Raw genomic sequence first — 23,715 nt, forward strand, 5'->3', positions numbered from 1 at the left:
ATTCCAGAGCTGCCACTGCTGGTCCATAAAATACATTCAATAAAGCTTCAGTGAATGAAGGAACGAGCCAATTAATGAACAAATGGAAGAGGAAATCTATAGCCAGACTACAAGCAGACCCCAAACAGAATGAGTCTTCCTTTATGATGGTGATTGGATTAGGACAAAACATATTTATGCATCCAGTCACAAAATATTTATTGAAGGCCAACTATAGTTTTTAATAATTTCCAAGGAAATGTAAATACAATGGTGACTAACGAAGACAAGGTCAAAAATCATAGCACTTACTTTCTTTTTTTTTTTTTAAGACTTTATTTATTTTTAGAGCAGTCTTAGGTTCACAGAAAAAGAAAAAGAAGGTACAGAGATTTCCCAGATACCCTGTGCCTCCTTGCATGCTCAGCCTCCCCCGCTGTCAACATAAGAGTGGTACGGGGCTTCCCTGGTGGCGCAGTGGTTGAGAGCCCGCCTGCCGATGCAGGGGACAATGATGAACCTACATTGACTCCTTATCACCCACGGTCTGTAGTTTACCTTAGGGTTCACTCTTATGTTGTACATTGTATGAGTTTGGATAAATGTATAATGATATGTATCTATCATTATGGTATCATACAGAATACATACAGAGTATTTTCACTGCCCTAAAATCCTCTGCATGGCACTTACTCCCCAACGGCCAATACTGAAGACTTGGTGATGTCAAACAAACAGCTACCACAGACGGAGCAAAATTCATTTCTCCTTCTCCGAGTTTTAAAATTTCCATAATAAAAAGTTAAAGAAATGATCCCGGAGACTGCACTGCTATTTATAGGCACTCCTTCTGTTCTCATAACCAGAAGGGCAACAATAATAACTACTAACGTTAATCTAGTGATTATTCTACACGAGGCACTTTTACCCATTTTTTGAGTTACTTAATCCTCCTAACAACCATATGGGCCAGGTTCTCTTGTTATTCTGATTCTACAGATGGGAAAGCTAAAGCATTGAGTGCTTAAGTAATTTGTCCCAGGAAGAGGCAGAGTTGCGATGTGAACCTGGGCAGTCTATCCTGCATGCTTAATAACTATATTCCTAAAAACACAATTTTAAGGCCTCCTGGGAATGTGATTCTTGGTGACCATCTGGCTGCAATTAAACATTTCATAGAATATACACTATGCTGCTGGGACTTCCCTGGTGGCGCAGTGGTTAAGAATCTGCCTGCCAATGCAGGGGACACGGGTTTGAGCCCTCGTCCGGGAAGATCCCACATGCCGCGGAGCAACTAAGCCCGTGTGCCACAACTACCACATGCCGCGGAGCGGCTGGGCCCGTGAGCCATGGCCGCTGGGCCTGCGCGTCCGGAGCCAGTGCTCCGCAACGGGAGAGGCCACAACAGTGAGAGGCCCGCGTACCACAAAAAAATAAAATAAAATAAAATAAAATAAAATACACTATGCTGATTGTTTTAAAAGGTATATATCAAACATACATAAAACAGTAAACAGTACCTAATATGTCAAACAGTAACCCTGTATACTATTTCTGGTTCCCTTTTCCTACCACCGGCCCTCTCCTCACTTCTCCTAGATAAGGAAAGATAACACATAAACCCAAGTCTGAAAATCCCAGACACTTCATTCAGCCCAGGCGACCAGTGGGCATCTCAACACCACCTGCTCTTTAAAAATCACGGTGTCTTTCAACTGCTCAAGAGATGTCACAAAATCTTATCTTTCAACCAGTATGAGAGACATCCAATACTATAGGTCTCAGATAATCATGCCAAGGTTCAATCCAGTTGTGTTTCATTAGTCAAAGTATGTATCATTAGCTTCTGGGATTCCCCAGAGCTTATTTCTAGTCTTCAAAGGATTAGAGACATAAATCTCTCATTTTTAAGGAACTAAGATCATCACTTTCAAGGTTTACATGTTTTAATTTTACATCAGTATACAGCTTGGCGAATTTTTACTAGTATGGATAAAAAGACTGCATGAGGTACATATGAAGATATTAGAATTTCTCTTGCTGCAATTTGGCTGATTAAAAAAATTGATTAGTAGCTCATTTATATATGATTTTAATTTGAATTCTCTGTTACAAGTAAAAGCTACAATGTTGATATTATAAAGGCATTAATTTGGATGACTGTGGTTCTATAACTGAGATTCAAGATGATGAGAGCTGAAAAAGCAACTGTCACAAACACAATGTCTAGCTGTGGAACATAGTAGAAAACAGAGAAAGAAAACAGAATCATTTCAAGAGACAGAGATCAGAAGTCACTAATGGAAATCAACTAAGACAGGAAGACCATGGAACTTCTTGAAGGATTTCTTTGTAGGGACTCCAATAGAGTAAACAACCAACCTGGAAAAATATCTTTTCCAATATGGCTGTTTGAAGAGCCCAGGCCAAAAAGACTGCTTTTCTCAATAATTAAGGGGGCCAAGATTAGCTGTGCCTAGGGCACTTAAGCACGGAATAAGCTGGCGCCGGAAAGCCAGGATTATTCTACATAAAGACATATTAGCTTAGGTAGGTCCTGGGACTCACCTGAGCATCTGGAATTTACCCACCCATGTGTAATACCTGACAGTCCTTTCCCGGAGTATTTGGCCAGGAGTGATCATCTGAGTGACTCATGAAAAGGGAAGGAGTTCAGAACAAGGGTGAGGCCAGGCTGGGATTGCAGGGAAGCAGCCTGATGAGGAAGTTCTCTCTCAGGTCCACAGCTGGGAGACAAGGTACAAGCCATATTCATGAGAATAAGGTCCTGTCTGGGTTGCCTTCTTACAGTCTCCCAACCCAATCTCTAGGTGGATGACTCCAATACCTACATCTACAGTTCTCTCCCCATCACCAGACTTATTTATCCAACTGCTTGCTGGATGCCTCCACCTGACGGTTCCACAAGGACCTCAAAATCCAGCTAGTCTAAGACTGAACCCATGACCTTCCTCCCCAGATATCTTTCTCCTCCAGTGTCCTCTAACTGATAAGGACCCAAGGCATCCTCTTCAAGTCTTTCCTCTCCTTTATCTCCCACATACTATCAAACTTCTTGATTCTATCCCCAAAATATTTCCCGCAAACATTTATGATAATAATTCAAAGCTGTTAGAAAAGCTGTTTGTCTTATCTTGATATTTCCTTCCATGTAAAAGGGAGACCAAATGGACACTCTCTGGACACACTTGGCCTCTGGGCAGAATTGAACACTCTTGGAACTCTCTATCTCCCTATTCATTTTCTCCTGGGAGAGTGAAATGACTTCTCTGATACGTGAATTTAGGAAAAATAAACTGGGCATGCTTAGCTCAGCTCTTCTCTTTCCTCCTCTTGGAAGTTGGCCTTCTCTGCTGTTCCTCAAGGAGCTGGCCCTTCTACCTCACATGGGTCTGCCTCGAGTCCAGCATTGCTGAGACTGGGTGGGTGAGTCTGTCTAATTCTGGAGATCAACTGCTAAGCCCATTTGGCTCTCACACTGATCTATATCTTCCAACTTCACCTTCATCAATAACAACACTGTAATATAACATAGGTAGAGAAAGGTGTACAAATCATAAATGTGTAACTTGAGAAATTTTTACAAAGTAAAATAAGACTTACATAAATAGATATACCATGCTCATAGATCGGAAAGGTGTCATTTCTCCCCCAAAAGTATCTATAGTTAACGTACTCCCATTCGAAATCCAGGAGGTTTTTTTGCGGGGGTGGGGGAAGAAAGTAGGGATTGACAAGCTGATTCTAAAATTTATATGAAAATACAACAACGCAGGAAATCTTGAAGAAGAGGAACAAAGACTGTGGACTTACACTACCAGAGGTCAAGACCGACTACAAAGCTACAGTAATTAAGGTAGTACAGAATGACCACAGGGACAAACAAACCAACAGGACAGAGAGTCTGGAAATGGACCCACACATACACAACCACTTAAATTATGACAAAGGTGACCTTTTTGATAAACAGGTGATCTGCAGAAAGGATGATCCTTTTGATAAACAGTGCTGAGTCAACTGGATATCCATACTGAAAAAGTGAACAAAAATAATATTTTGATTCTCCATCCACTGACTCATTAAGTGGTTTAGAATCTACATTGAGGAGGGGGATTTACTGGTAGAGCCAATACAAGTTTCTGTTAACTTCTCCCCTGAATCCTAGTTATCCTGTCTTCTGTAATCCACTCCTCCCACTGCAGCTAGGAATACTTTCTCTAAACCACCTATGTGATCATGTCACTCGCTCGCTGAGAACTGCTCCCCACTGATGGCTCCCCATTGCCCTCAAAGTCAAGTCCAAACTCCTTAACAAGTCTCACCAGGCCCTTCCTGACGTGGGCCCTGCTTTCTTCTCCATTCTCACCTTTCCCCACTTCCTGCTGGAGCCCCGACACATGCTCTGTGCTATTTCCTTTTCCCTTCGAGGCATTTACACATGTTGCTCTTCCCACCTTGACAACTCTGTGCTCCTTTGCTTGATGAATGTGTACTGGACCCATGGTTCTCAGCCTAAACATCACTTCCTGTAGGTCTAAAAACATCACTTCCTACAGGTCTAAACACCACTTCCTGTAGGAAGTAGGTACACACACATGAATACACACTCTCCAGCCTCCCTAACAACTCGCTACTTCCTGCCATGCCCGAGGGCTCCTACGGCACAGTACTGTGCTCTCAGCCTGGTCACGGCATTCCCCACACTGTATTATTATTGCTTGTTTACTTTTCTGCAGCTCCCTGAGGGGCAGTGACCTGGTCTTGTTTACCACTGTATCCTCAGTGCCGAGCATATAGTGAGTACTGAACCAACACTAGCTGAAATGAGTTACATTTACAATTTCCAAGTATTTTCAGCTATGTAGCATTTTAAAAAAGTCCTATGAGGTAGGATAGGCATAAAGAGTATTCCCATTTTACAGATGGTTCAATTGAGGCTAAGTGACTTTGTCGAGGTCAATCAGCTAGGACAATGGTACCATGCCCTTCTAAAATCTTATGATATTTAACTTGGTTCATCTTTAGCCACAACGTATTTTCCACTGTTTTGATATAACACATACGTACCTCTGGGCTTAGTTTAAATGGTACATTTTTCTCCAAGGTTCTTTTCTTTTTTCTTTAACCTTTATCAAGGGAAATATCCAACATATACAAAAATAGAGTACAGTGTACTGAACCCCCATGTATGCACCACATAGTTTCAACAATTATCAACTCATGACCAATCGGTTTCCTCTGTGCCCCACCCACTCTTCCACCTTCCAAATTACCGGAAGCGAAATCCCAGACGTTAAATCATTTCACCTATAAATATTTCAGTTAAATGGTACATTAAACACATCATTCACAGGCATATCAGGTTGGTAGTATTAAAAAGACTCATAAATGGGGTCCTTCCTTAGAGCTCAGTAAGAGAAGCAAGAATACTAATTATTTCCTTGTTGGTCGGGGGAGTGTTACAGATACACCAGTATCTCTCCTGGTGTATAATCGTCAGCATTCAACCACTCTGGGTAGGGTGATATGGATTAAAGCACAGGGACAATAAGCACAAAGTTTTCAACTGACTCAGAAAAGTGGATCTCAAAACTTCGCAAACTTGAACGGAAAGTACACTAGGATGCTTGCGGCTGTTAATAATGATCATAGACCTTTTTTCCCTCATGCGAGTTATCATGTGAACGGGTCAACTGCCCCAGCCTGAGTGGAAGACCTGCTTGGGCTTCACCTGACACAGATGCCGCCACATGAGATCCAGTTTGTGCTTCTGCAAAATCGAAACAGCGAGCTCAACTCTCATAGGAAACTTCGTTCCTTGAACATAAATCTTAGTCACAAAACCATCTCAAAAGCGATGAGAACCAGGTTGTACACAAGTAAAACATTATCACGCTCATCAGCTCCCATGCCAGGTTGTGCAATAACATAGTGGATCCATAAATCTATGTAACTACCCATGGCGCCAACAACAGGGGGTGGAGAGAGTTTTGAATCCTCTTAGATGCTATAAAAATTGTCCGCAGCCAGTAAAGCAGGCTGGGAAGTTTAAGTTTTCCCCAGAGGCTTCACAATGAGAAGCAGGTTAAGGGAGCTGCCAGCACATGGTTTCATTCTGCAAACAAATCATGAATCAAGATGCATACACACGCCGTACACATATATATTACTCTGATGAAGTTAACATTTCTTGTCTCTAAGACCAATGCAATAAATCTTCCGTTTCACAGAGGTGCAGTGAACCATACAACTACTATATTTCCAACTATATAACTGTTATCCCACCCGGTTCCCTCGTTTTATAGATGTCTGTAATCTCTAAAGTGTTATATTAATATAGTTTGAATACTATTCCTTTAACTAACACTTACTGAGCACCTACTATATGCCACACACTGTTCTAAGCACATGGCATACATCAGTGAACAAAACAAAGAAGAAACATAATAAAAAATAAACATGTTAGAAGGGGGCACATGCTAGGGAAAACAAAAACTGCAGTGCAAGTAAGCAGGATGGGCCGAGGGGGCAGGTTTCACAATGAGCAGGCGTCAGGGAGGAGAGGCAGGCAGCCACAGCGGGCAGGTGGAAACAGAGTGTCCAGGCAGAGGACACCACCGTGGCAAAGGCCCCCAAGTGGGAGCGTGCGTGGCGTGTTTGAGGAGGAGCGAGGGGGCCAGGATGGAGCAAGCAGGGAGAGAACAGTGAGGGAGGAGGTCCAAGCGGCAATGGGAGTCAGGTCATCCCAGCTCCTGGGACTCAGGGAGGATTTTCACTTTGGTTCACAGGGAAGCCTCTACAGGTGTGCGAGCGGAGGAATGGCATGACCTGACTTTGGGTTTCAAAGGATCACCCTCCTGGCTTTGGTACTGACACTAGACCGTACGAGGAAGGGGAGAAGCAAGAAGACCAATTAGGAGGCCACCGCAGCGATGGCAAGAGCAGGGGGAGAGCAGAGGTGATGAGCCACGGCAGGTGCCGGGCACACTTAGGAGGCTGCGCTGATGGGGTTGCCTGATGGATCAGCCATGGGATGTAAGAGAAAGAGGGGAGTCAGGGACAACCCCAGGGCTTTTCTTCTGAGTCATGGGAGGGGGAGTGGCACTGCCTTCACCTGAGACGGGGAAGGCTGTGGGCAGAGTGGTTTCAGGGGGCCGAGGATGAGTTCAGGTCTGGACAAGCTGCTAAGAATTTAGGACCTCCGAGTGGAGATGTTCAAGACGGCAGTTGGACACGTGGCTGTGGAGCTCAGAGGAGAAGAGTGCTGAGGTACAAACTTGGGAGTATTATATTTGTCGCTGATATTTCTATTAGTAACAACCCAATTTATTATTAGCGGTTAAGACAATTATTAATAGCAATAATGAAACTTATGCACACACAACGTCCTTTTACACAGAGAAGAAAAAGACTGAGAATCATAAAACAAACAAAAGGAATAAACTGTTTGCTGACTGAGTCAATGGTCATGTTCATTTCAACCACTTGAATAAAATGAAGAAAAACTGTATTCATCGTTCCTTTCTAAGATGGGAACTTGCTCTTTTGTAAACATTTATGGGAATCCGAAAGTGACCACGTGAAGCAGAAATGAACTCACAAGCTGGGACACTAACTAGATAGTTTTCAGATCTTGAGAAATAGCAAATCGACTAGAGAAGCTTCCACAAAAGAAGAGTTTAAGTGCAACAGTCCTTCCTTTTTAAGTATCTGCCCTTTCTGCCTTATTCATCTCTAAGGGTATTAAGGGTCCAAAAAGTTTCCTTTCCCGATTCTGTCTCTAATGCACGAGGACACCGGGCAAGGTTGCTGGTGGACGGCGGGAGGGAGGTGGGTGGAAGTTCTACAGCTGCAGGAGATGATAGGCAACTTTTAAAAATTCATCTGACAGAGAAATGAAAGACATTTAAAAGCCGTCGATAAACCTGCAGTAGACATTTTGCCCATGCCCCATCCCCCAAGCCTGCTGGCACAAACGTCAAAGCCAAAATTTCAGCACTAAATCAAATTAACAAACATTCTTTAAGCACAGCACGAGTGTAGCTTATTACAATCTGGAAAACTCCACAGTATTTACCAAATCCTGAGCAAGGCTATGATGCTTAAAAGTGTACCACAGTAGACGTCACTGACAGCCACAAGCACAATGGCTCTGGGTGTGTTGCTCTGGCAACCGTGTACTCAGCAGCAACACGCTGTCCGCCTCTCGCCAACCCAGAACCAGGGGCAGGAGAAAACAGCCAGCTTCCTGACGGTAACAACTCAGGGATTCACAGCGAGGGCCATCTCTGTCACTCACACACGCAGGAGACTTCCTTTCAGTAGTATGAAATCATTTCCACCAAATACCTTGAGAAAAAAAATACACAACCCCTCTCTCTACTGCAGAACTAGTCAACACGCCCAAGCACAAATCACAAGAGAAACCTACCAGGATAGGAGAGAGGTTGAAAAGTACCAAGGTTATGTGTTTAGCTGGGTCCAGGCCTGAGTGGCTTTTCTGAGGAGGAAATACAGAAGGGCCGGTCTATTTGAAAAGTCGTCCTGAGAAACGTTCCATCGAGAGATCAGTAAGAAAAGCAACAGCAAACTAGAGCATGAGCCTTTCGAGCAAAGCTGTTCCTATATAGAAGGAGAGCTGCACACGAGGACAATGAAACCTCAGAAGAGGCATAGGAAGCCGTAGACGCCAAGCCCTACAAGGTACTTTTGGATACACCGCATTACGTTGAAATAAAACAGAAACTGTTGAACATACCTTTTCCACAGGCAGAAAGTCATTTTCTACTTCAATCGACCTTGGCCTTAGCTTTATTGGCTTGTCTTTGAAAATATCTCCAAAGCCCACTCCCTTAACTTTCTTCGGCTGGATTGCGGCCGTTGCGACTGTCCCGTTGGCACCCTCGGATTTGGTACTGCTCGAGTCACCCCCATCACTCTCGGAGCCTGTGGTTTCCCTTAAACCTGTCAAGAGTGGGGACGGGGAAAGAAAGAGCTCAGAAATCAGCCATAGCCGTGAAGCACTTCATAGCCAGCCAGGAACCACTGCTACAAGTGTCACTGGGTATGGGATAACTTGCACTGCGGTTTTTCGTTTAGCGTGTGAATATGTTGCATGGGGGCGGCTCTGAGTTTTGTTCCATCTCCCCACCCCCGGCTTTTTTTTTTACATCTTCATTGGAGTATAATTGCTTTACAATGGTGTGTTAGTTTCTGCTGTATAACAAAGTGAATCTGCTATAGGTATACATAGATCCCCATATCTCCTCCCTCTCGTGTCTCCCTCCCACGCTCTGTTCCCAGCTTTTAATTTTAAGAAGTGAATCAAAACTTTTCAGAAAATCTAATTTCAAGGCAGATCTCTTCGTAAATGTGACATTTCACCTCTTTTCAGCCAGAGCCTGGCTCTCAGCCAAATTCGTTTTGCTGCAGTCTGTGCAATAACAACTCTTCCCGCCCCCTCCTCGCCTCCCCACCTAGTCAGTACCACATACTGTACCTCCCATTTCTATGACTCACGTCAGTTAGCAATTAGCAATGAAAGTAACATTTCCTAAAGGGAAACTGTAAAGCTAAAAGCCATTTAAACAAATTAGCAATTAAAGAAACCACACAAAATTATGACTGCCAAAGAATTAAATCTCTTTGGATGGCTTCACAGGGAATAAATGCACGCAGACATGTTTCTCGAGGAAAGCATTAAACCAAACTTGATATTGAAACACTTTCACTGGCAAGATGATTATATTTGTTAAAGAGGGAAAGGAAGCTGCCCTCCAGGAGGCCAGAATCCCCTAAGCCTACAGTTCTTCCTCCCTCCTCTGACACCAACGTCTCCCCAGAGCTGAACTCCTTTCCAAAGAAGAATACTGGGCACGTGACACCTTTCCTTTGACCTCTGGTGGCATGAGTTGGAAGTCATCAAATAGATATCAGCAAGACAACATGGACACTTACCTCCCCAGATTCTTTTTTTCCCCAGGCTCTGCCCACAATCATGTTCCTAAAAGGAAGAGCCTGTTTCTAGTTAATTTCTGGGTGTACAGTCTTACTTTGATGGTCAGTACATTAGTCATGCCATCAAAGGGCAGGATTAAAAGGATATCTTATGGAAAGTGCCATTAAGCCTGTCTCTAAAAGCCTCTAGATGTGTAGAATAGCTCCTGAACATTGACTACATATCTCCTGATGACAATGATGCCCTTGGGATGAAAGTATACCATCAAACTTTGTTCTCTATTAGCCACACTGTGCATTACCTTCCTACATGTAAGGTGGCCTCTTAGTACATAAGAATGATACATCAAATAATTGCTCACATAAAATGTCACAAAATGTTGAAGTCACTCAAATAAAGAAGTCTCAGTGCAGGAAGAAACTGTTCAATGAAAACAGAAAAATATAGAAAGGTCATTATAAATTGCTAACAAGTTTCAAAATCAAACCCTTTAAACAATGGCTGTGTTTGTCGTTGCTGCTGTTTTCAATAAAATGGTATTTGTAAGCCAGAAAGGAGGGTGTGGGGAGGAAGATCCCTGGTGTACATTTTAATAAACTAAAGAACAGCATTTATGAGCAAGAAGAGAGGGCAAAACAATGAGGAACAGCCCACAACAAGGGGGTCGGCTCCAATTTACAGGACTGGATGCGAGTGTGCAAACATGGAGAACCTCCCTGGATTAGCTATCCATTCGTGTGTTTATCTGTTCATTGTTTTTGGAAATACCCCTGCTGGAGATATAATTTTGGAGTCTAAATATTGTGTCATTTCCCCTTTAACATGTTCTCATTTTGCCGTATGGATTTTTTCTGTGTGATAAATGGCTTGTATATTCTTTTCTGGTTTGGAAAGAAGCATTTGAGGGCGGAATAAAGAAATGGTTAGTGAAGAGAAAACATCACTGCTCCCCTTCCCCACCACCACCACCACCAGCACCACAAGCAGAAGGCAGCAGGGCAAATGGATTTGGGCAAGTCTGTTTTAGTTCTTCAAAGAGAAGAATTTGAAGGATTCTTTTATCATACCTCATTAGCTAGAAACACAATATTTTCAACCACTGCCATCCTGATTTCACTGAGCTTCTGGTTTTAGGGATTTGCCACCTTCCGGGCTCATCTTAGTAATATCATATTAATCACTGTGAGAAATACTCTTTATGTTACACAGGGAAAGGTTGCACGGTCATCCAACCACACAAGCATGGGCTGGGAAGGAAACACATGGCAGATCTTTCTTCCGGGTATTCTGGTAGGTTGCTTCTATCACTCTTAAGTACTATGAAATTAAATGTCTGAATATCTGGGTTGACGAAATAACTCAAAATCTAGTTCCTTCCCTTCAGAGGAAAAGAAAGGTGGCTTTTCATTTTTCGGTGCTGTATCTTTTAGCCACTGGTGCTCATAACACACACTATTATGTAAACTATCCCTGTGTCGTGCTCGGAATGCCAGGTGACGCTCGAGGGCAGTGCAACCCAAAGTGAGGTCTGTGGACTGGAGCCAAGATCATGAAGGGCTCGTTCCCGGTACACAGAGAGACAAGCACAGAAAGTGTGCGTGTCTGGAAATGCTTATAGCAGTGTGCGCTGGTGCTACTTCCGGACGTGCGGCCAACAGACGCGTCTGGGTGAACAGGGCACAGACCAACATCTGTCTGCCTGCTCCTGCTGGGAGGGGCGGGTGGTGCAGCGCATGCGCAGTGAAGGCAAGCCAGCAGTACCCGATGTCTGTCCGCAGGGGAATGGAAATAAAAATTCACTTCACTGCAGACAGTTTGAGAAATGTGGCTCCGGTGTTCACGCGTGAACCTTCTCCTTCATCACTGTGTGTACGTCTCTATGTACACATGTGTGTACGTGCACACTAAGGTGGATGCTTTTCCTTCGCAGTGAAAAAAGAACAAAGCTTCCTCAAGTTTGCTTTGGCCGCTCATATAACTGGCCAAATTACACAAAAGTCATTGCCAGTAATTTCCTTAATATTCCAGGCCGTGCGCCATTTTTGTTTATTTTCAAGTTTACACTCACACGTGTAGTGCTTACTGTGTGGCAGGACTGTTCTACGAACTTCACGAGATTCATTCATTTACCTCATTCATCTCCTTCCCCTCAACTTTTGGCAGCTTTCTTTCACAGCACAAAAGGCTACACACTGGTCCTGCCAAAAGAAGTCTGCCGTGTGGTGATTGGCTGAATGCGCAAAGCAAAATACCATTTCTGGCACGGACTTTTCTTACCAAAATCTTACTTCTTTGAACCCCGCAATGAGGAAATGACTTATTGGTTTCCAATGACCCACTCAGTAAAAGCAATAACCACGAGAGGCTGACATCTCCACAGGAAGCCATCTTACACCACCCCAGAGGCGCAGAGATACTGGTACAAACACATATGCCATGACCAATGTTACTGATCCTTTCTCTGCACGCATGGTTCATGCACGCGTGTCACACACATGACAGAGGCACAAAGCAAACAAGACAGCGCCAGGGGCTGGTGATGGGAATGCTCCCGCAGCACACACCAAGGAGACGGCACTTATCTCAGGCAAATAAGTCCATGTCCTTGGATCAGAATTTCACAGACACTTGGCAGAAGCATGAGCAGCTCAGGAAAGTGCAGCTGCATCAAAAAACACAAGAACCCAGATCTTATCTTTACAATTGCCTCCTGCTGTTAAGGTCACTCACTGTAATAGCGTCTGTGGCCCTCCGTCTTTCCCGGTGCAGCTCGGTACAGAATTGTCCCTTCAAAGGTAGTCTTTCCTGACAGTGAATGAGAGAAGAGAAGGGGAGAGAAAAACAAGAGAGAGGGAAGGGGAGCAAATGATGGCAAAAGAAGGAAGAGGGAGAGTCTTTAACTGAACTTGTCTTCAATGAATCCACTGCAAGAGCTTCATCCACAAAATTAATCAGAAACCATTAGGCAGAATTTAAGAATGTTACAGAATGAGCCCAAAGTCCCCATGCAACCATGATGGCAATGAGCACTGGCATTAGGGCTCACCTCTGCAAATGCCTGGCATGTGGATTATGCCCAATTTAAACCTGGAAGCCACTTCAACATTATACCTCAAGAGTAGGAAAACCTCAACCAGAGGAAATCCAATCAATCGGATTCCTTAGTTAACTCATTCTTCTCTTTGGAGAGTGTGACCCGAACATACTATAGATTTTGGTCCATTATCCTTTTTATCTTCTACCCCTAGAGCCCAGTATGATACAAACTGATATTCATGACCCCAAGAGTCTAAACGAGGCACAAAATCCCTTTTAAAAGATTTTTCGTTCTTAGCATCTTGAAGCAAGAAAATGTACAAGTATTCTAGAGGGGGGTTTTCACCAATGAGGTTTGAAACCAATCGTGGCTTCCATGTCAATGTAAGGGGTTTTCTGCTTAGCAGCAAAGACACCAGAAAACCCTATTTCCTGAAACATCTTAATTGAGGTTTTGCCACATCAGTCATGAGACTGTACTTAAGCATGAGGACATAGGACTCACCCAGTGTCAAATGCAAATTATCTTCTTTTTTGTTGTTACAAGTAGAGGTTATCAATAGCATAAGACTGGACACATGGCTAAAGCCCAAATCTCTCTGGAACCACGAGTAAGTACATAGACTACACACACTCTGCCCCAGTTTGAGGGTGAACACACACACACACACACACACACACACACACCCTACAGAGAGTACCATCAGCAGGTAAAATGGTTTGGTAAAGACAAACTCAATTAATATATGCATTACTCTAGGTTATGCAAAAAATAGGTCCTATTACGGCTGTGAGCTGAATATCGAACTGGAGGCCAGTTACATAGCTCCCTCATAAAAAGTCTGAGGGATGAAAAGGTAGGCTACATTTACAGAGAGACAGAGAGTGGAACTGAGTGAGAGAGAGCAACTTGTCTAACTTTTTAGAAACATTCTTCAGGAAAATGGGAAATTCCATTAGGGACCATCGTGTAAACTTCTGGGCCATGTCACTCCTAATAACATGAAAGGGATTGTAAATGATCAGATCAACAAATTAAATGGAATCAGGTATTGCCAATTTCTGTGTCCTGCAGACATGGTGGTACACCACTGCTTTGAAATCTGCCCTTTTTGACAGATGTGCTCTGTCCAGTTAAAGCAAAAAGTTAGATGTTCAAATCACTGGCTACATAAGGATAATCCAAAGAAACAAGTGTTTCACATGTTCTCCTTAGACTTGTAGCTCTTGAGGACTTTGATGGCAAAGTGGAGCAAGTAACAGTGGCTAGTTTTTATTTGGGTGAATTTTTATTCTGCCTAACTTCCATCACTAAGGTAACATTACTCCCAAGGAATACAACTGTTTTGTGAGCCAGGCCCCCCCAGAACTGAATGGCAGCAGTCCTTTTCATGTCAGAAAAAAGTAAGAAAAGGGAATCAGTATTTCAATAAAGTTCCTCCGAGTACAAGAGAACCTCCCTTTCTTCTTCCCCAGGATCAAGTCTGAGCATCACTGAGGTAGACATGGCCCTGCTGTCCCTGAATGGCCAAGCATTTCTGCAAAATACCCACCCCCCGCCCCGTCCACTGGCAGCAAGAGGACTGGAAATGGAGCCTGGGCTGGGGGTGACTGAGGACACACACGTTCCATCTAGAGAACAGAAGAGATGGGCAACTGGAAAGTCCATGAATATGAGTGCTGTTTATTTTTTGGGGGGGGAGGAATATTCTACTGTCACTATTAAATATTAGTACTTGAAGGCAGCAAACACCGTAAAAGGGAAGCATTTTAAAATTTCAACACAAAATCATATGCTTATGCTAGCATCTAATTTTGCCTGAAACTCTATTTCATCAATTTGCTAATTGCTCTTCACTGCCAACAGAACCTCATACACAAAACAAATAACATTTAATATTAAAAAGTATAGAGACACCAAAGCGTGGGGGTGGGGTGCCAGCCTGGCTTTAGCTCTTATAGGCAAGGGGCACAAGCAATCCATTTCTTACAGCTAATGAAATAAAATGTTTCTATATCATGGGAGTGGTTTGCCCTAAGTTTTAAAAGGCCATCTCCATCTTTGCCTTCGCTTGATGAGTCACTAAAGTATCTGAACCTAAAATTCAAACATAAGGAATTAGGAAAATAAAGTCAATTCAAACTTAAATATCATGGTTATTAATGGTTATAGAAAGAAAATGCAAACCTTCTCCCTCTGAAAACTATGGGAAATAGCTTAAAATGTTTCTGCAGCTAAAAGGTGTTTTTCTTTAAAACAAGAAAACAGGAATACTTTTTAGTTTTACAAGAATTATTTTATAATCTAAGAAATTGAATAATGTAAAAAAGATGTTGGAAACAGGAAAGTCACATTTATATCTTAAATGTGAAGCAAAGTATGTATGAAATTGAAACTGGACAGTAGTCATATCTGGATTTCTTTGCCTCGACATCCAAATAAATCTTATAGATCAAGATATTTTCTGATTATAATTTAATGCAATAATATCAATATAATTTGTAATTAGTTCTATTTCACACCATTTAGTCAATACTCGCATGTGCAAAATTGTAACTGAAAAGGTAATTAATTCATCATAATCTGTGATCATAAGAAGAAATAAGTTAAACTGTACTCAGATTTGAAATTTGTCAGATGCTCCGTGAAAGGGTAAACTACAAGCCGTAATGGGAGCAATACCAAAGTATGTGCAAATTATATGCAGGAAGGCCTGCATGTAATGTTGGCTTCATCACTCAGAAGCGAGGCCACACCCAGGACTTCATCTCACTGGGCTTTAGTGTTCTCATCTGACACCAGGCTAGATGAGCTCTCAATTCCTTTCCATCCCTAACATAAGATCCTGCCCGCACAATTATTGCAAACCCTTGGATGTTTTGTTTTTTAAAAACCTAATTTACTCAACATTTTTTTTCACTATTGATCTGCTACATGGGAGCCCATTTCACTCTTTTTTTAAAAAAATTCCCTGTTTGGGTACCATTTTGCAAGCCCTAATGAGTGCATAGATCTGGGTGATAATCATCAGTGGCTGCTAATATTCAAAAACAAAGATAGCCAGACATTATGAGCCTCCAGATAGACTATCCATCACCACCTATGAAGCAGTTCTGTCCCCCCACCCCAAAAAATCTCTCTCTCAAACCTGAATTTAATCAAGGCCCCGGATCCAATTATCAATTTATAGGAATATACAGTAAACGACACAGCAGAGATGAAATCAGCAAAAGGCAGGCTGTGGGAAACTAACGCACAAAGGACCTCAGTTCCTTCAGCAAAAAGTAGCAACGAAAAAAGGCAACATGGAAGAAGAATCTAGAGATTCAGAGAGAGCTGAGACATATCAACCAATCACAGGGTATGTACCTTCTTTGGGTGCAGATTCAAAGTGAACACTGGCCGTATAGGTAATTACCTTGAGGAATTGCAATTATGATTACTATTACAATTCGGAGTGATGACAGTATTTAAGATACTCTTTTATTGACACATATTAAAATATTTATGGATGAAATTATAGGACATCTGGGGTTTGCTTCAAAATAATATAGGGGAGGATTGTGTAGTGGTATAATTACAATGAATTGGCCACAGGTTGCTAACTGCTGAAACTGGGTAACAGGTACACAGGGGTTCATCACACTATTCTCTCGAATTGCGTACGTTAGAAAATTTCTATAATAAAAAGTTGACAAAAATCTTTTTGAAAAAGCACCTTTAAAGTTCCATAAATGCTATGAAAGGTAAAGATGCTTTCAAATTTAAATATACAGCAAAAAGTTTCTGCCACTACCTGACAATGAATTTTCTTGTTAAAATAGATAAAATGTCTAAATCAACATATCAACCAACAGAACTGCTGTAACTCTTTCCTTGGTAGATTAGATTACCCTGAACAAAAATCTAAAGTTTAGAGATTTTCATAACCAACTACCATATATAAAAATACATCAGGGTAAAAGAAAAGCAAGTTCAAGCAATTTATACCTTTCATTCAAAGCTAAAAATGCCTCCTCAGAGTAAGAAGGATTCAGCAAGCATTTACTGAACACCTACCATGTGTCAAGCTGTCGTGGCACACTTCCTTATAAATAAAATGCAATGTTTCTTCAATTGCATTCATCCATTGGTTAACAAAACTCAAATGAGTAAGTATCCTCAAAAACCTTCTGGAAGTAGCAATGTGAAGACTACAAATATCAAAGAAGTGTGTGCACATACAGAGGTAGGTGTGTGTGTGTATAACAAAGAGATGTATGAGGATACACTGTATACAAAGTTTTCTTCATATGTACCAGGATATAGATTTTATCTGTCTTAAAAAAAAACCTCCCCCAATGTCTACTAGCATTTAAATTGAGAGGATTTTTATATGATGTCACTAGGATCTCTAAAAATTACCAAAATGGTGTAAACATTAGGAGTTTGACTTACTCCCAGATCCATGTATTTTTTTAACATTAATTTATTTATTTTTGGCTGCAGTGGGTCTTCGTTGCTGCGCGTGGGCATTCTCTAGTTGCGGCGAGCAGGGACTACTCTTCGTTGTGGTGCGCAGGCTTCTCATTGAGGTGGCTTCTCTTGTTGCAGAGCACGGGCTCTAGGCACGTGGGCTTCAGTAGTTGTGGCACGCGGGCTCTGTAGTTGTGGCTCGCAGGCTCTAGAGCGCAGGCTCAGTAGTTGCGGCGCACGAGCCTAGTTTCTCCACGGCATGTGGGATCAGGGCTCGAACCTGTGGCCCCTGCATTGGCAGGCGGATTCTTAACCACTGTGCCACCAAGGAAGCCCCAGAGCCATGTATTAATTAAGCACCCTCTGTGAAAACTGTAATTTATGAAGGGTATTAAGTGGGCTGGTCTAACAAAGACCTTTATTAACTATAGTTCGGCTCATACCAGAGTAAAAACCTAGATATCTTTTGTGCACTAACTACATTTGTCTTTCTCAGTTCTATGATAAAAGTAAATACGCATTTACTATAGTTATACTAGATGTTATCCCTGGGGGAAACTGCATGAAGGGTTCATGGGACCGCCCTGTACATTGTTGTTTTTTTTTTTTTGGTTTTGTTTTGTGTTTTGGCAACTTTCTGTGACCCTATAATTATTTCAAAACAAAAACGTGTTTCTTTTGTAAAGTAAAGTACACTGAAACTACTAACACCATTCTCTGGGGATAGGGAACGAGCAGATTCACTCTAAAACCAAAGGTTCCTCGTAGACAAATCCTAACAGTAGACATAATTTCTGCATGTGATCTGATCTAATTATATATATTTTACCATCAGAGTGTAAACAGTTACTGAACAGCCTGTGAGAACACTGAGAGATGGTATTTCTCTTTCAGGGGATTATTTCAATTTAGCAAGCCCTAGGGACATTATAATCACATCTGCTTTCCTATGAAGCCCTTTGTGACCACCGCTGTCCCTGCATCTCCATGGGACCGGCCTCTCTCTGCCTGTGTATCCCACTTTTCCTCAGATACCCGGCTAGCAGAGCACGTGTGGTGCTTTCCTGAACTGTCGCTGATTTGTGCACCCCCTTTCCACAGTGCGAGCTGACTGAAGACAGGGATCCTATCTGATTTGTCTCTGTATATCTTCAGTACCTTGTACAGCATCTTAGTAACAACAGGGGCCAAGTAAAAGCTGAATGAATGAAGAATAGAAGAAAAGAAGGAAAGCAGGAAGGAAGGATGGATGGATATGGACAGACAGGTAGAAAGATCAATAGATGGGCCCTCTTCTCCTTAACTGCACATACAGGAAGATTACAAAAGCCATGTACTGGGTCTTCCCTGGTGGCGCAGTGGTTGAGAGTCCGCCTGCTGATGCGGGGGACACGGGTTCGTGCCCCGGCCCGGGAGGATCCCACATGCCGCGGAGCGGCTGGGCCCGTGAGCCATGGCCGCTGAGCCCGCGCCTCCGGAGCCCGTGCTCCACAACGGGAGAGACCACACTGAAGCATCCATCCTTGTTAGGAGAACATGCCTCTCCAGAGACCTCAGAAACCCCCTCGACAAGGGACAGTTCCTGTGGTAGCTAAACATGGCTGCCGGAATTACTAGGCTCTCCTAGCTCTGAAATGGCAGGTTTTAATTGAATGAGCGTTGGGGACAGCAGTCTCCATGAGAGAAACAGCCCCTTCAGAGCATGTGACAGAAGGCGAAGTGATTGGGAAGACCATGCATTCCACTCCGCCTCCTAACCTCCTGCCCCGGGAATTCCAGCACTGTGTGCTTTGAGCTAAGGGGTCAAGCAGGGTCAAATGTCCATATTATTGACTTGGAGTAAGAGGAGACAGTTTATTTCAACAGTTCCAAAAATACAAGAGGCATGACTTCTCTGAGCTCCAGCTCTGAAAGCATACCTAACATGGCACGATAACAAGAGGTCAAGGTTCTCCCAAAGATGTGGTCCAATACCTCTCCAGATCTCCTTTTCTGCCTGAGTACAGGAATCCCAAAGTAATTTCCAAATGCAGAGACAATGCTTCAGTGAGCACAGTACTAACCGGTGTGCAAGCAGCCTCAACTTACTAACTGGCTGTGTCCCAATAATTCATCATGATTAACAATGAAAGTGACCACTTAATAGAGGGTCTTCTATAGGTGAGGTGGTTTATATACATTATTGCTATTGGAACTCATAACACACTTCCACAGAAATAATGGCAAAACGACCCGATCTGGTCCTCCCTCCAAGAAAGCCCATTTAATCCACCATATCCCTAAGATATAGTATTCTTATTATGGGACCCAATTACCAGGTACAATACTACTGCAGTGTATGAAAGGAGACACTATGGCAGTTAGAATTCTAACGTGCAATTTGGAAGCCATAGAAGTCCCACTATCATGGGGTCAAGGACACTTTCTCCCCTCCCGGCCACACTCATCAGTTGGCCCATGTTAGCAGAGAACCTCCTTGCCCCATACCAGAGAAGGCAGCAGGAGCTTCAAGATGCTTCCTCTGCCCCCAAATCACCTCCTGTCTTTCCTATCACAGACCCCAGGATGGAACGAGGTTCAGGGATGGGGAGCCCCAGACTTTGGAAGCCACTGAGCCAACTGGCCAGTGCCACTGAACACCAAGTGAGGGAGGTGGCCTGAGCACGACTCCAGAAATGGCTTTACCTCCAAATTGGGGATTTGCCCAATCATGCTACTGATTAAAGAGACACAACTAACTTGAAAATACCACTCAAGTCAGATTTTTCCAAATGGAAAAGAAAGCTGTTTAAGAATTATTTTGACAGGACTGAGCTGTCTTCTCCTTGTTAGAAAGGAAAGTCTGCAGCCCCAGGTAGTGCCGAACCGCTAAGACACAGTCGAGCCTCTACGACATTCACACCCATGACCTTGGCTCAAGACGGCACAAGAGATACACAGACGCCCACGTAGGAAGTTGGGTTAGCGACTGGGAGAACAAAGTTTCCCGGTCCTGACCTTTTGCTCCATGAGCTGGAAAAGGCAGCAGAGAAGCTGGAGGGAGGAGAGCTTCAGGCCCTGGAGAGAGAAAGACCTGGAGTTCGTTCTCACCATCACAGATGGACACGCATGCTCACCCGAGGTGGGGCTGGGCCCTCAGCTGGCTTGGCAGACTTTCAAGGGAGCTGGCACACACGCGTCCCGAACATTGCCCTTCTCCCCACCAATGATTTGTGTGTGGGGGGTGTGTGTGTGTGGGGGGGGTGTGTGTGCCATTTTCTCCAAGTTCCTCAAGAGATGCTGAGAAATATTAACAATCTCATTTGGTTCATTTTAAAAATAATTATCAACTTGCAGTGAGTGACATTTTAGAAGTACATGGAGGCACGGCAACATGGGCCATCCATGGGGGACTACGGAGGCCGACAGTCACCTATCCAGAGACGTTCAGAGTGTGCATGTACGCAGGGGGAAAGGTATGCACGTCACACCTTTACAACGATAAACCCGCTAAACCATGGCGGGTTAAGGCAGCATAACCAAGAAAATATTCATGAGCTTCTGTCACAGCCGCTTAGCACAGGCAGTGGAACCAAGGGGAGGCTGGGGCGGCACCCGTGGGTGCCCCCACCCCTGTCCTGCATGGTGGGAGGACTTCCTTCCTTACTTGACTTGGAGAGCTGCTCATCCTGGGAAATGCCGAGGTCGTCCGACTCCCCTGACAGCTCCTTGATGAAGTTGGAAGGAAACATTCCAGTCTTTCCATTGAGAACACCTTCCCACCATCCTTCTTCTACCTGCACAGATGTGAACAGAAGAACAGAGGCAGGGTTCAGGTTAGACGTGGTACTTGCCAGTTTTCTCTCCCATCTGTACGGTGCCGAGTGCACAGCCCACACAGGGAGAGCTGCAGGACCCAAAGCTTACAGGTTAACAGGGAATGAGAAAGCAGACCTCACAGGGTCTCGAGATTCAGACTCAGGAAGGGGGGTTTAACCTAGGGACCATAAACGCAAGTGGAAGAGAATTAACACTTCATTTCCACTAACATCCAACTGAAATTTGGCATTTCCTTTGATTAGGAATATACGTAACACACCAGAGTAATAGAAGGACCTGTGACGTGACACCAACCAAATCGTATTTTCATATCACATCGTAGATACTGTGGGTATTTCAAGATATCGTTTGCACTCTTTGCTACTCTGAAGTGGTGGTAGTTATCACACCTGCTGGGAGACCCTGTTATTTAATGTATTAATAAGGAATTATTTATAATAAAGAAGTACACATAGATTAGTATACCAAAATTTGTTTTTAAAATACCTTGATAGCTACTTTAATATAAATGGTTCCTTTTGTAACCTTATGTGTTTTATTTTATGCATATAAAACCATTATTTAAAAACTGAGAATGGCTTTCCCAGATTACCAAACCTAACTTGATAGCCTAACAAAAACAGTTAAGAATCTGTGGAATAAAAACTCAACCAGAAGGTAGAAGGACTCCCTGCAGCTTTCTTGAAGGTTCTAGATTACCCTGAGATGAACTGATATGGGATGAAGAGAGGTAGGGAGGGCAGCCAGACTACAGTCATCTGGGTGGGGGAGTTGAAGGCGGCATCTGGGGAGGGGTGAGAATGAACAAGGCAGGTGCGGATTTGAGAATCTGTGAGGGATAAGCTGGTCTTCAGCAACCAATTAGCTGAGATGAGGGAAGTGTAAAAAAAAAAAAAAAGTCATCCCCAAATTTTGTGATGGAGCCACTAACAGAACAGCAGAAGTGAGAATAGTGAACTGGCTTCTCGGAGGAAAATAACAGGGCGTTTTGAGAACAAGGAAGCACGTAGTTACCAGTATGGTGTAGTATAATAGAAAGAAACCTAGAAACTTTTGGGAATTTTTTTTTGGCCATGTACATGTATTACCTCTTCAAATCAACAAATACAATTTAAAAGCTTAAATAATTAAAATGAAAAGAAAATTAGAGTCAAAAGCCCAGTTCAAATCGTATCTTGTGACTCGTCGAATGTCCTACTAACTCAACCCTGGCTTTCCCATCTGTACAGTGGGATAATTAGTACATTTGATCAGTGTTAGAAATAGATGTATTATGATTCTACACTAGGGGCTAGGGACACAGGACTGTACAGGACATGCCCTTTTTTTTCCCCCTCAAGAAGTGGACAATCTACCAAGGTAGAAAGGACACATGGTTTAAAGATGGTGGAGGGTGGGCATGACCAAAACCTAGCAATGCAAGGGAAATAGAAAAGAAAACACCATGCCTTAGCACAAACCAAATGTGTTACACAAAGTTGAGCTCGCCGAGATCTGGGATGCTAAAGGAAAGCTTGGAGAAAAAAAGGAATCAAAGTTAAGGTTGGCCTTGAAGAGCAGAAATGCCAGATATAAGTAGGGGAGGGTGTGTGAGAGACATTCAGGAGGTGCTGACACAGCCTCAGAATGGAGACAACCAGAATGGCATTTTAGAGCACGATTTAGGGAGCTCATGGGGGTACAGGCTCACAGAGTGGCCATCATATCTGTGTGATCACAGAATCTTCGGGAAAGTATCCAGACAATGGCACCCGTGCATGACTATCCTTATTCAATACCAAATCACGGCATTTCACAACGTTTCTGTTGAAATCATTCCATGTGTCTATGTCAACTCAACCGTTATTTATTATCCTTTCAAGGAGCTTTTTATAGGATTAGCATGGTTAGGAAGATTCACCATAAGCCTGAATATAAACAGTCACAGGATTTGTAGCGTGGGGTCCTTTGTGCTTGTCTTGAATAAGGAACCATAAAATGACCTTCTTTCTCCCAGAAATCACAAGTCAGGAGGGAAAGACCAAGGGCTCACACCACAAATGAGCAGTCCCTGGCGTAATCCCTGACAGCGCAGGGCAGCTGGGCCGATTCCATTTGATTCAGTCTGACAGTATCTAAAACGCTCCTGTTCCCAGTAATGAGTGGCTCCAGCCCGAGATCCCTGAAGGAAGTGCTCCTGATGTGTGGGATCGGCAGGCTGCCTGCCGGGAAAACAGGGGTGTCTTCACCTCGCCACGTCCCCACATGCCCGCATCCCTGTCACAGCACAGTCTGAGAGGAATGGCCAACAGGGAACCAGCAGACGTCTATCCTTAGCCTCACGGGGCGCAGAGGAGCAGACAATCAAACCACTGCTCATCGCCTGGGGGGTACACTTCCCATTACAGGCACCACGGAGCGGGCGGGCGTCTGTCCCCAGTAGCAGAGAGAGCTGTTCGGTGCT

At 43.4% G+C, this 23,715-nt stretch overlaps 1 protein-coding gene across 2 annotated transcripts in view; it reads right to left on the reverse strand.

Moving 5' to 3' along the window:
• SH3KBP1 (SH3 domain containing kinase binding protein 1) overlaps positions 1-23,715 on the reverse strand; it is a 254,503-nt gene that overhangs the window by 129,821 nt on the left and 100,967 nt on the right. For both annotated transcript variants that reach the window (XM_024737998.1, XM_024737999.1), the window contains exons 4-5: positions 21,100-21,229; positions 8,762-8,967 (exon numbers count right to left, since the gene is read on the reverse strand). In XM_024737998.1, coding sequence (XP_024593766.1) covers positions 8,762-8,967; positions 21,100-21,229 — 336 coding nt within the window. The remainder of the gene's footprint in view (positions 1-8,761; positions 8,968-21,099; positions 21,230-23,715) is intronic.

This window comes from Neophocaena asiaeorientalis, unplaced genomic scaffold (assembly GCF_003031525.2).
Source record: "Neophocaena asiaeorientalis asiaeorientalis breed wild unplaced genomic scaffold, Neophocaena_asiaeorientalis_V1.1 scaffold324, whole genome shotgun sequence".
Classification (NCBI taxonomy): Eukaryota; Metazoa; Chordata; class Mammalia; order Artiodactyla; family Phocoenidae; genus Neophocaena; species Neophocaena asiaeorientalis.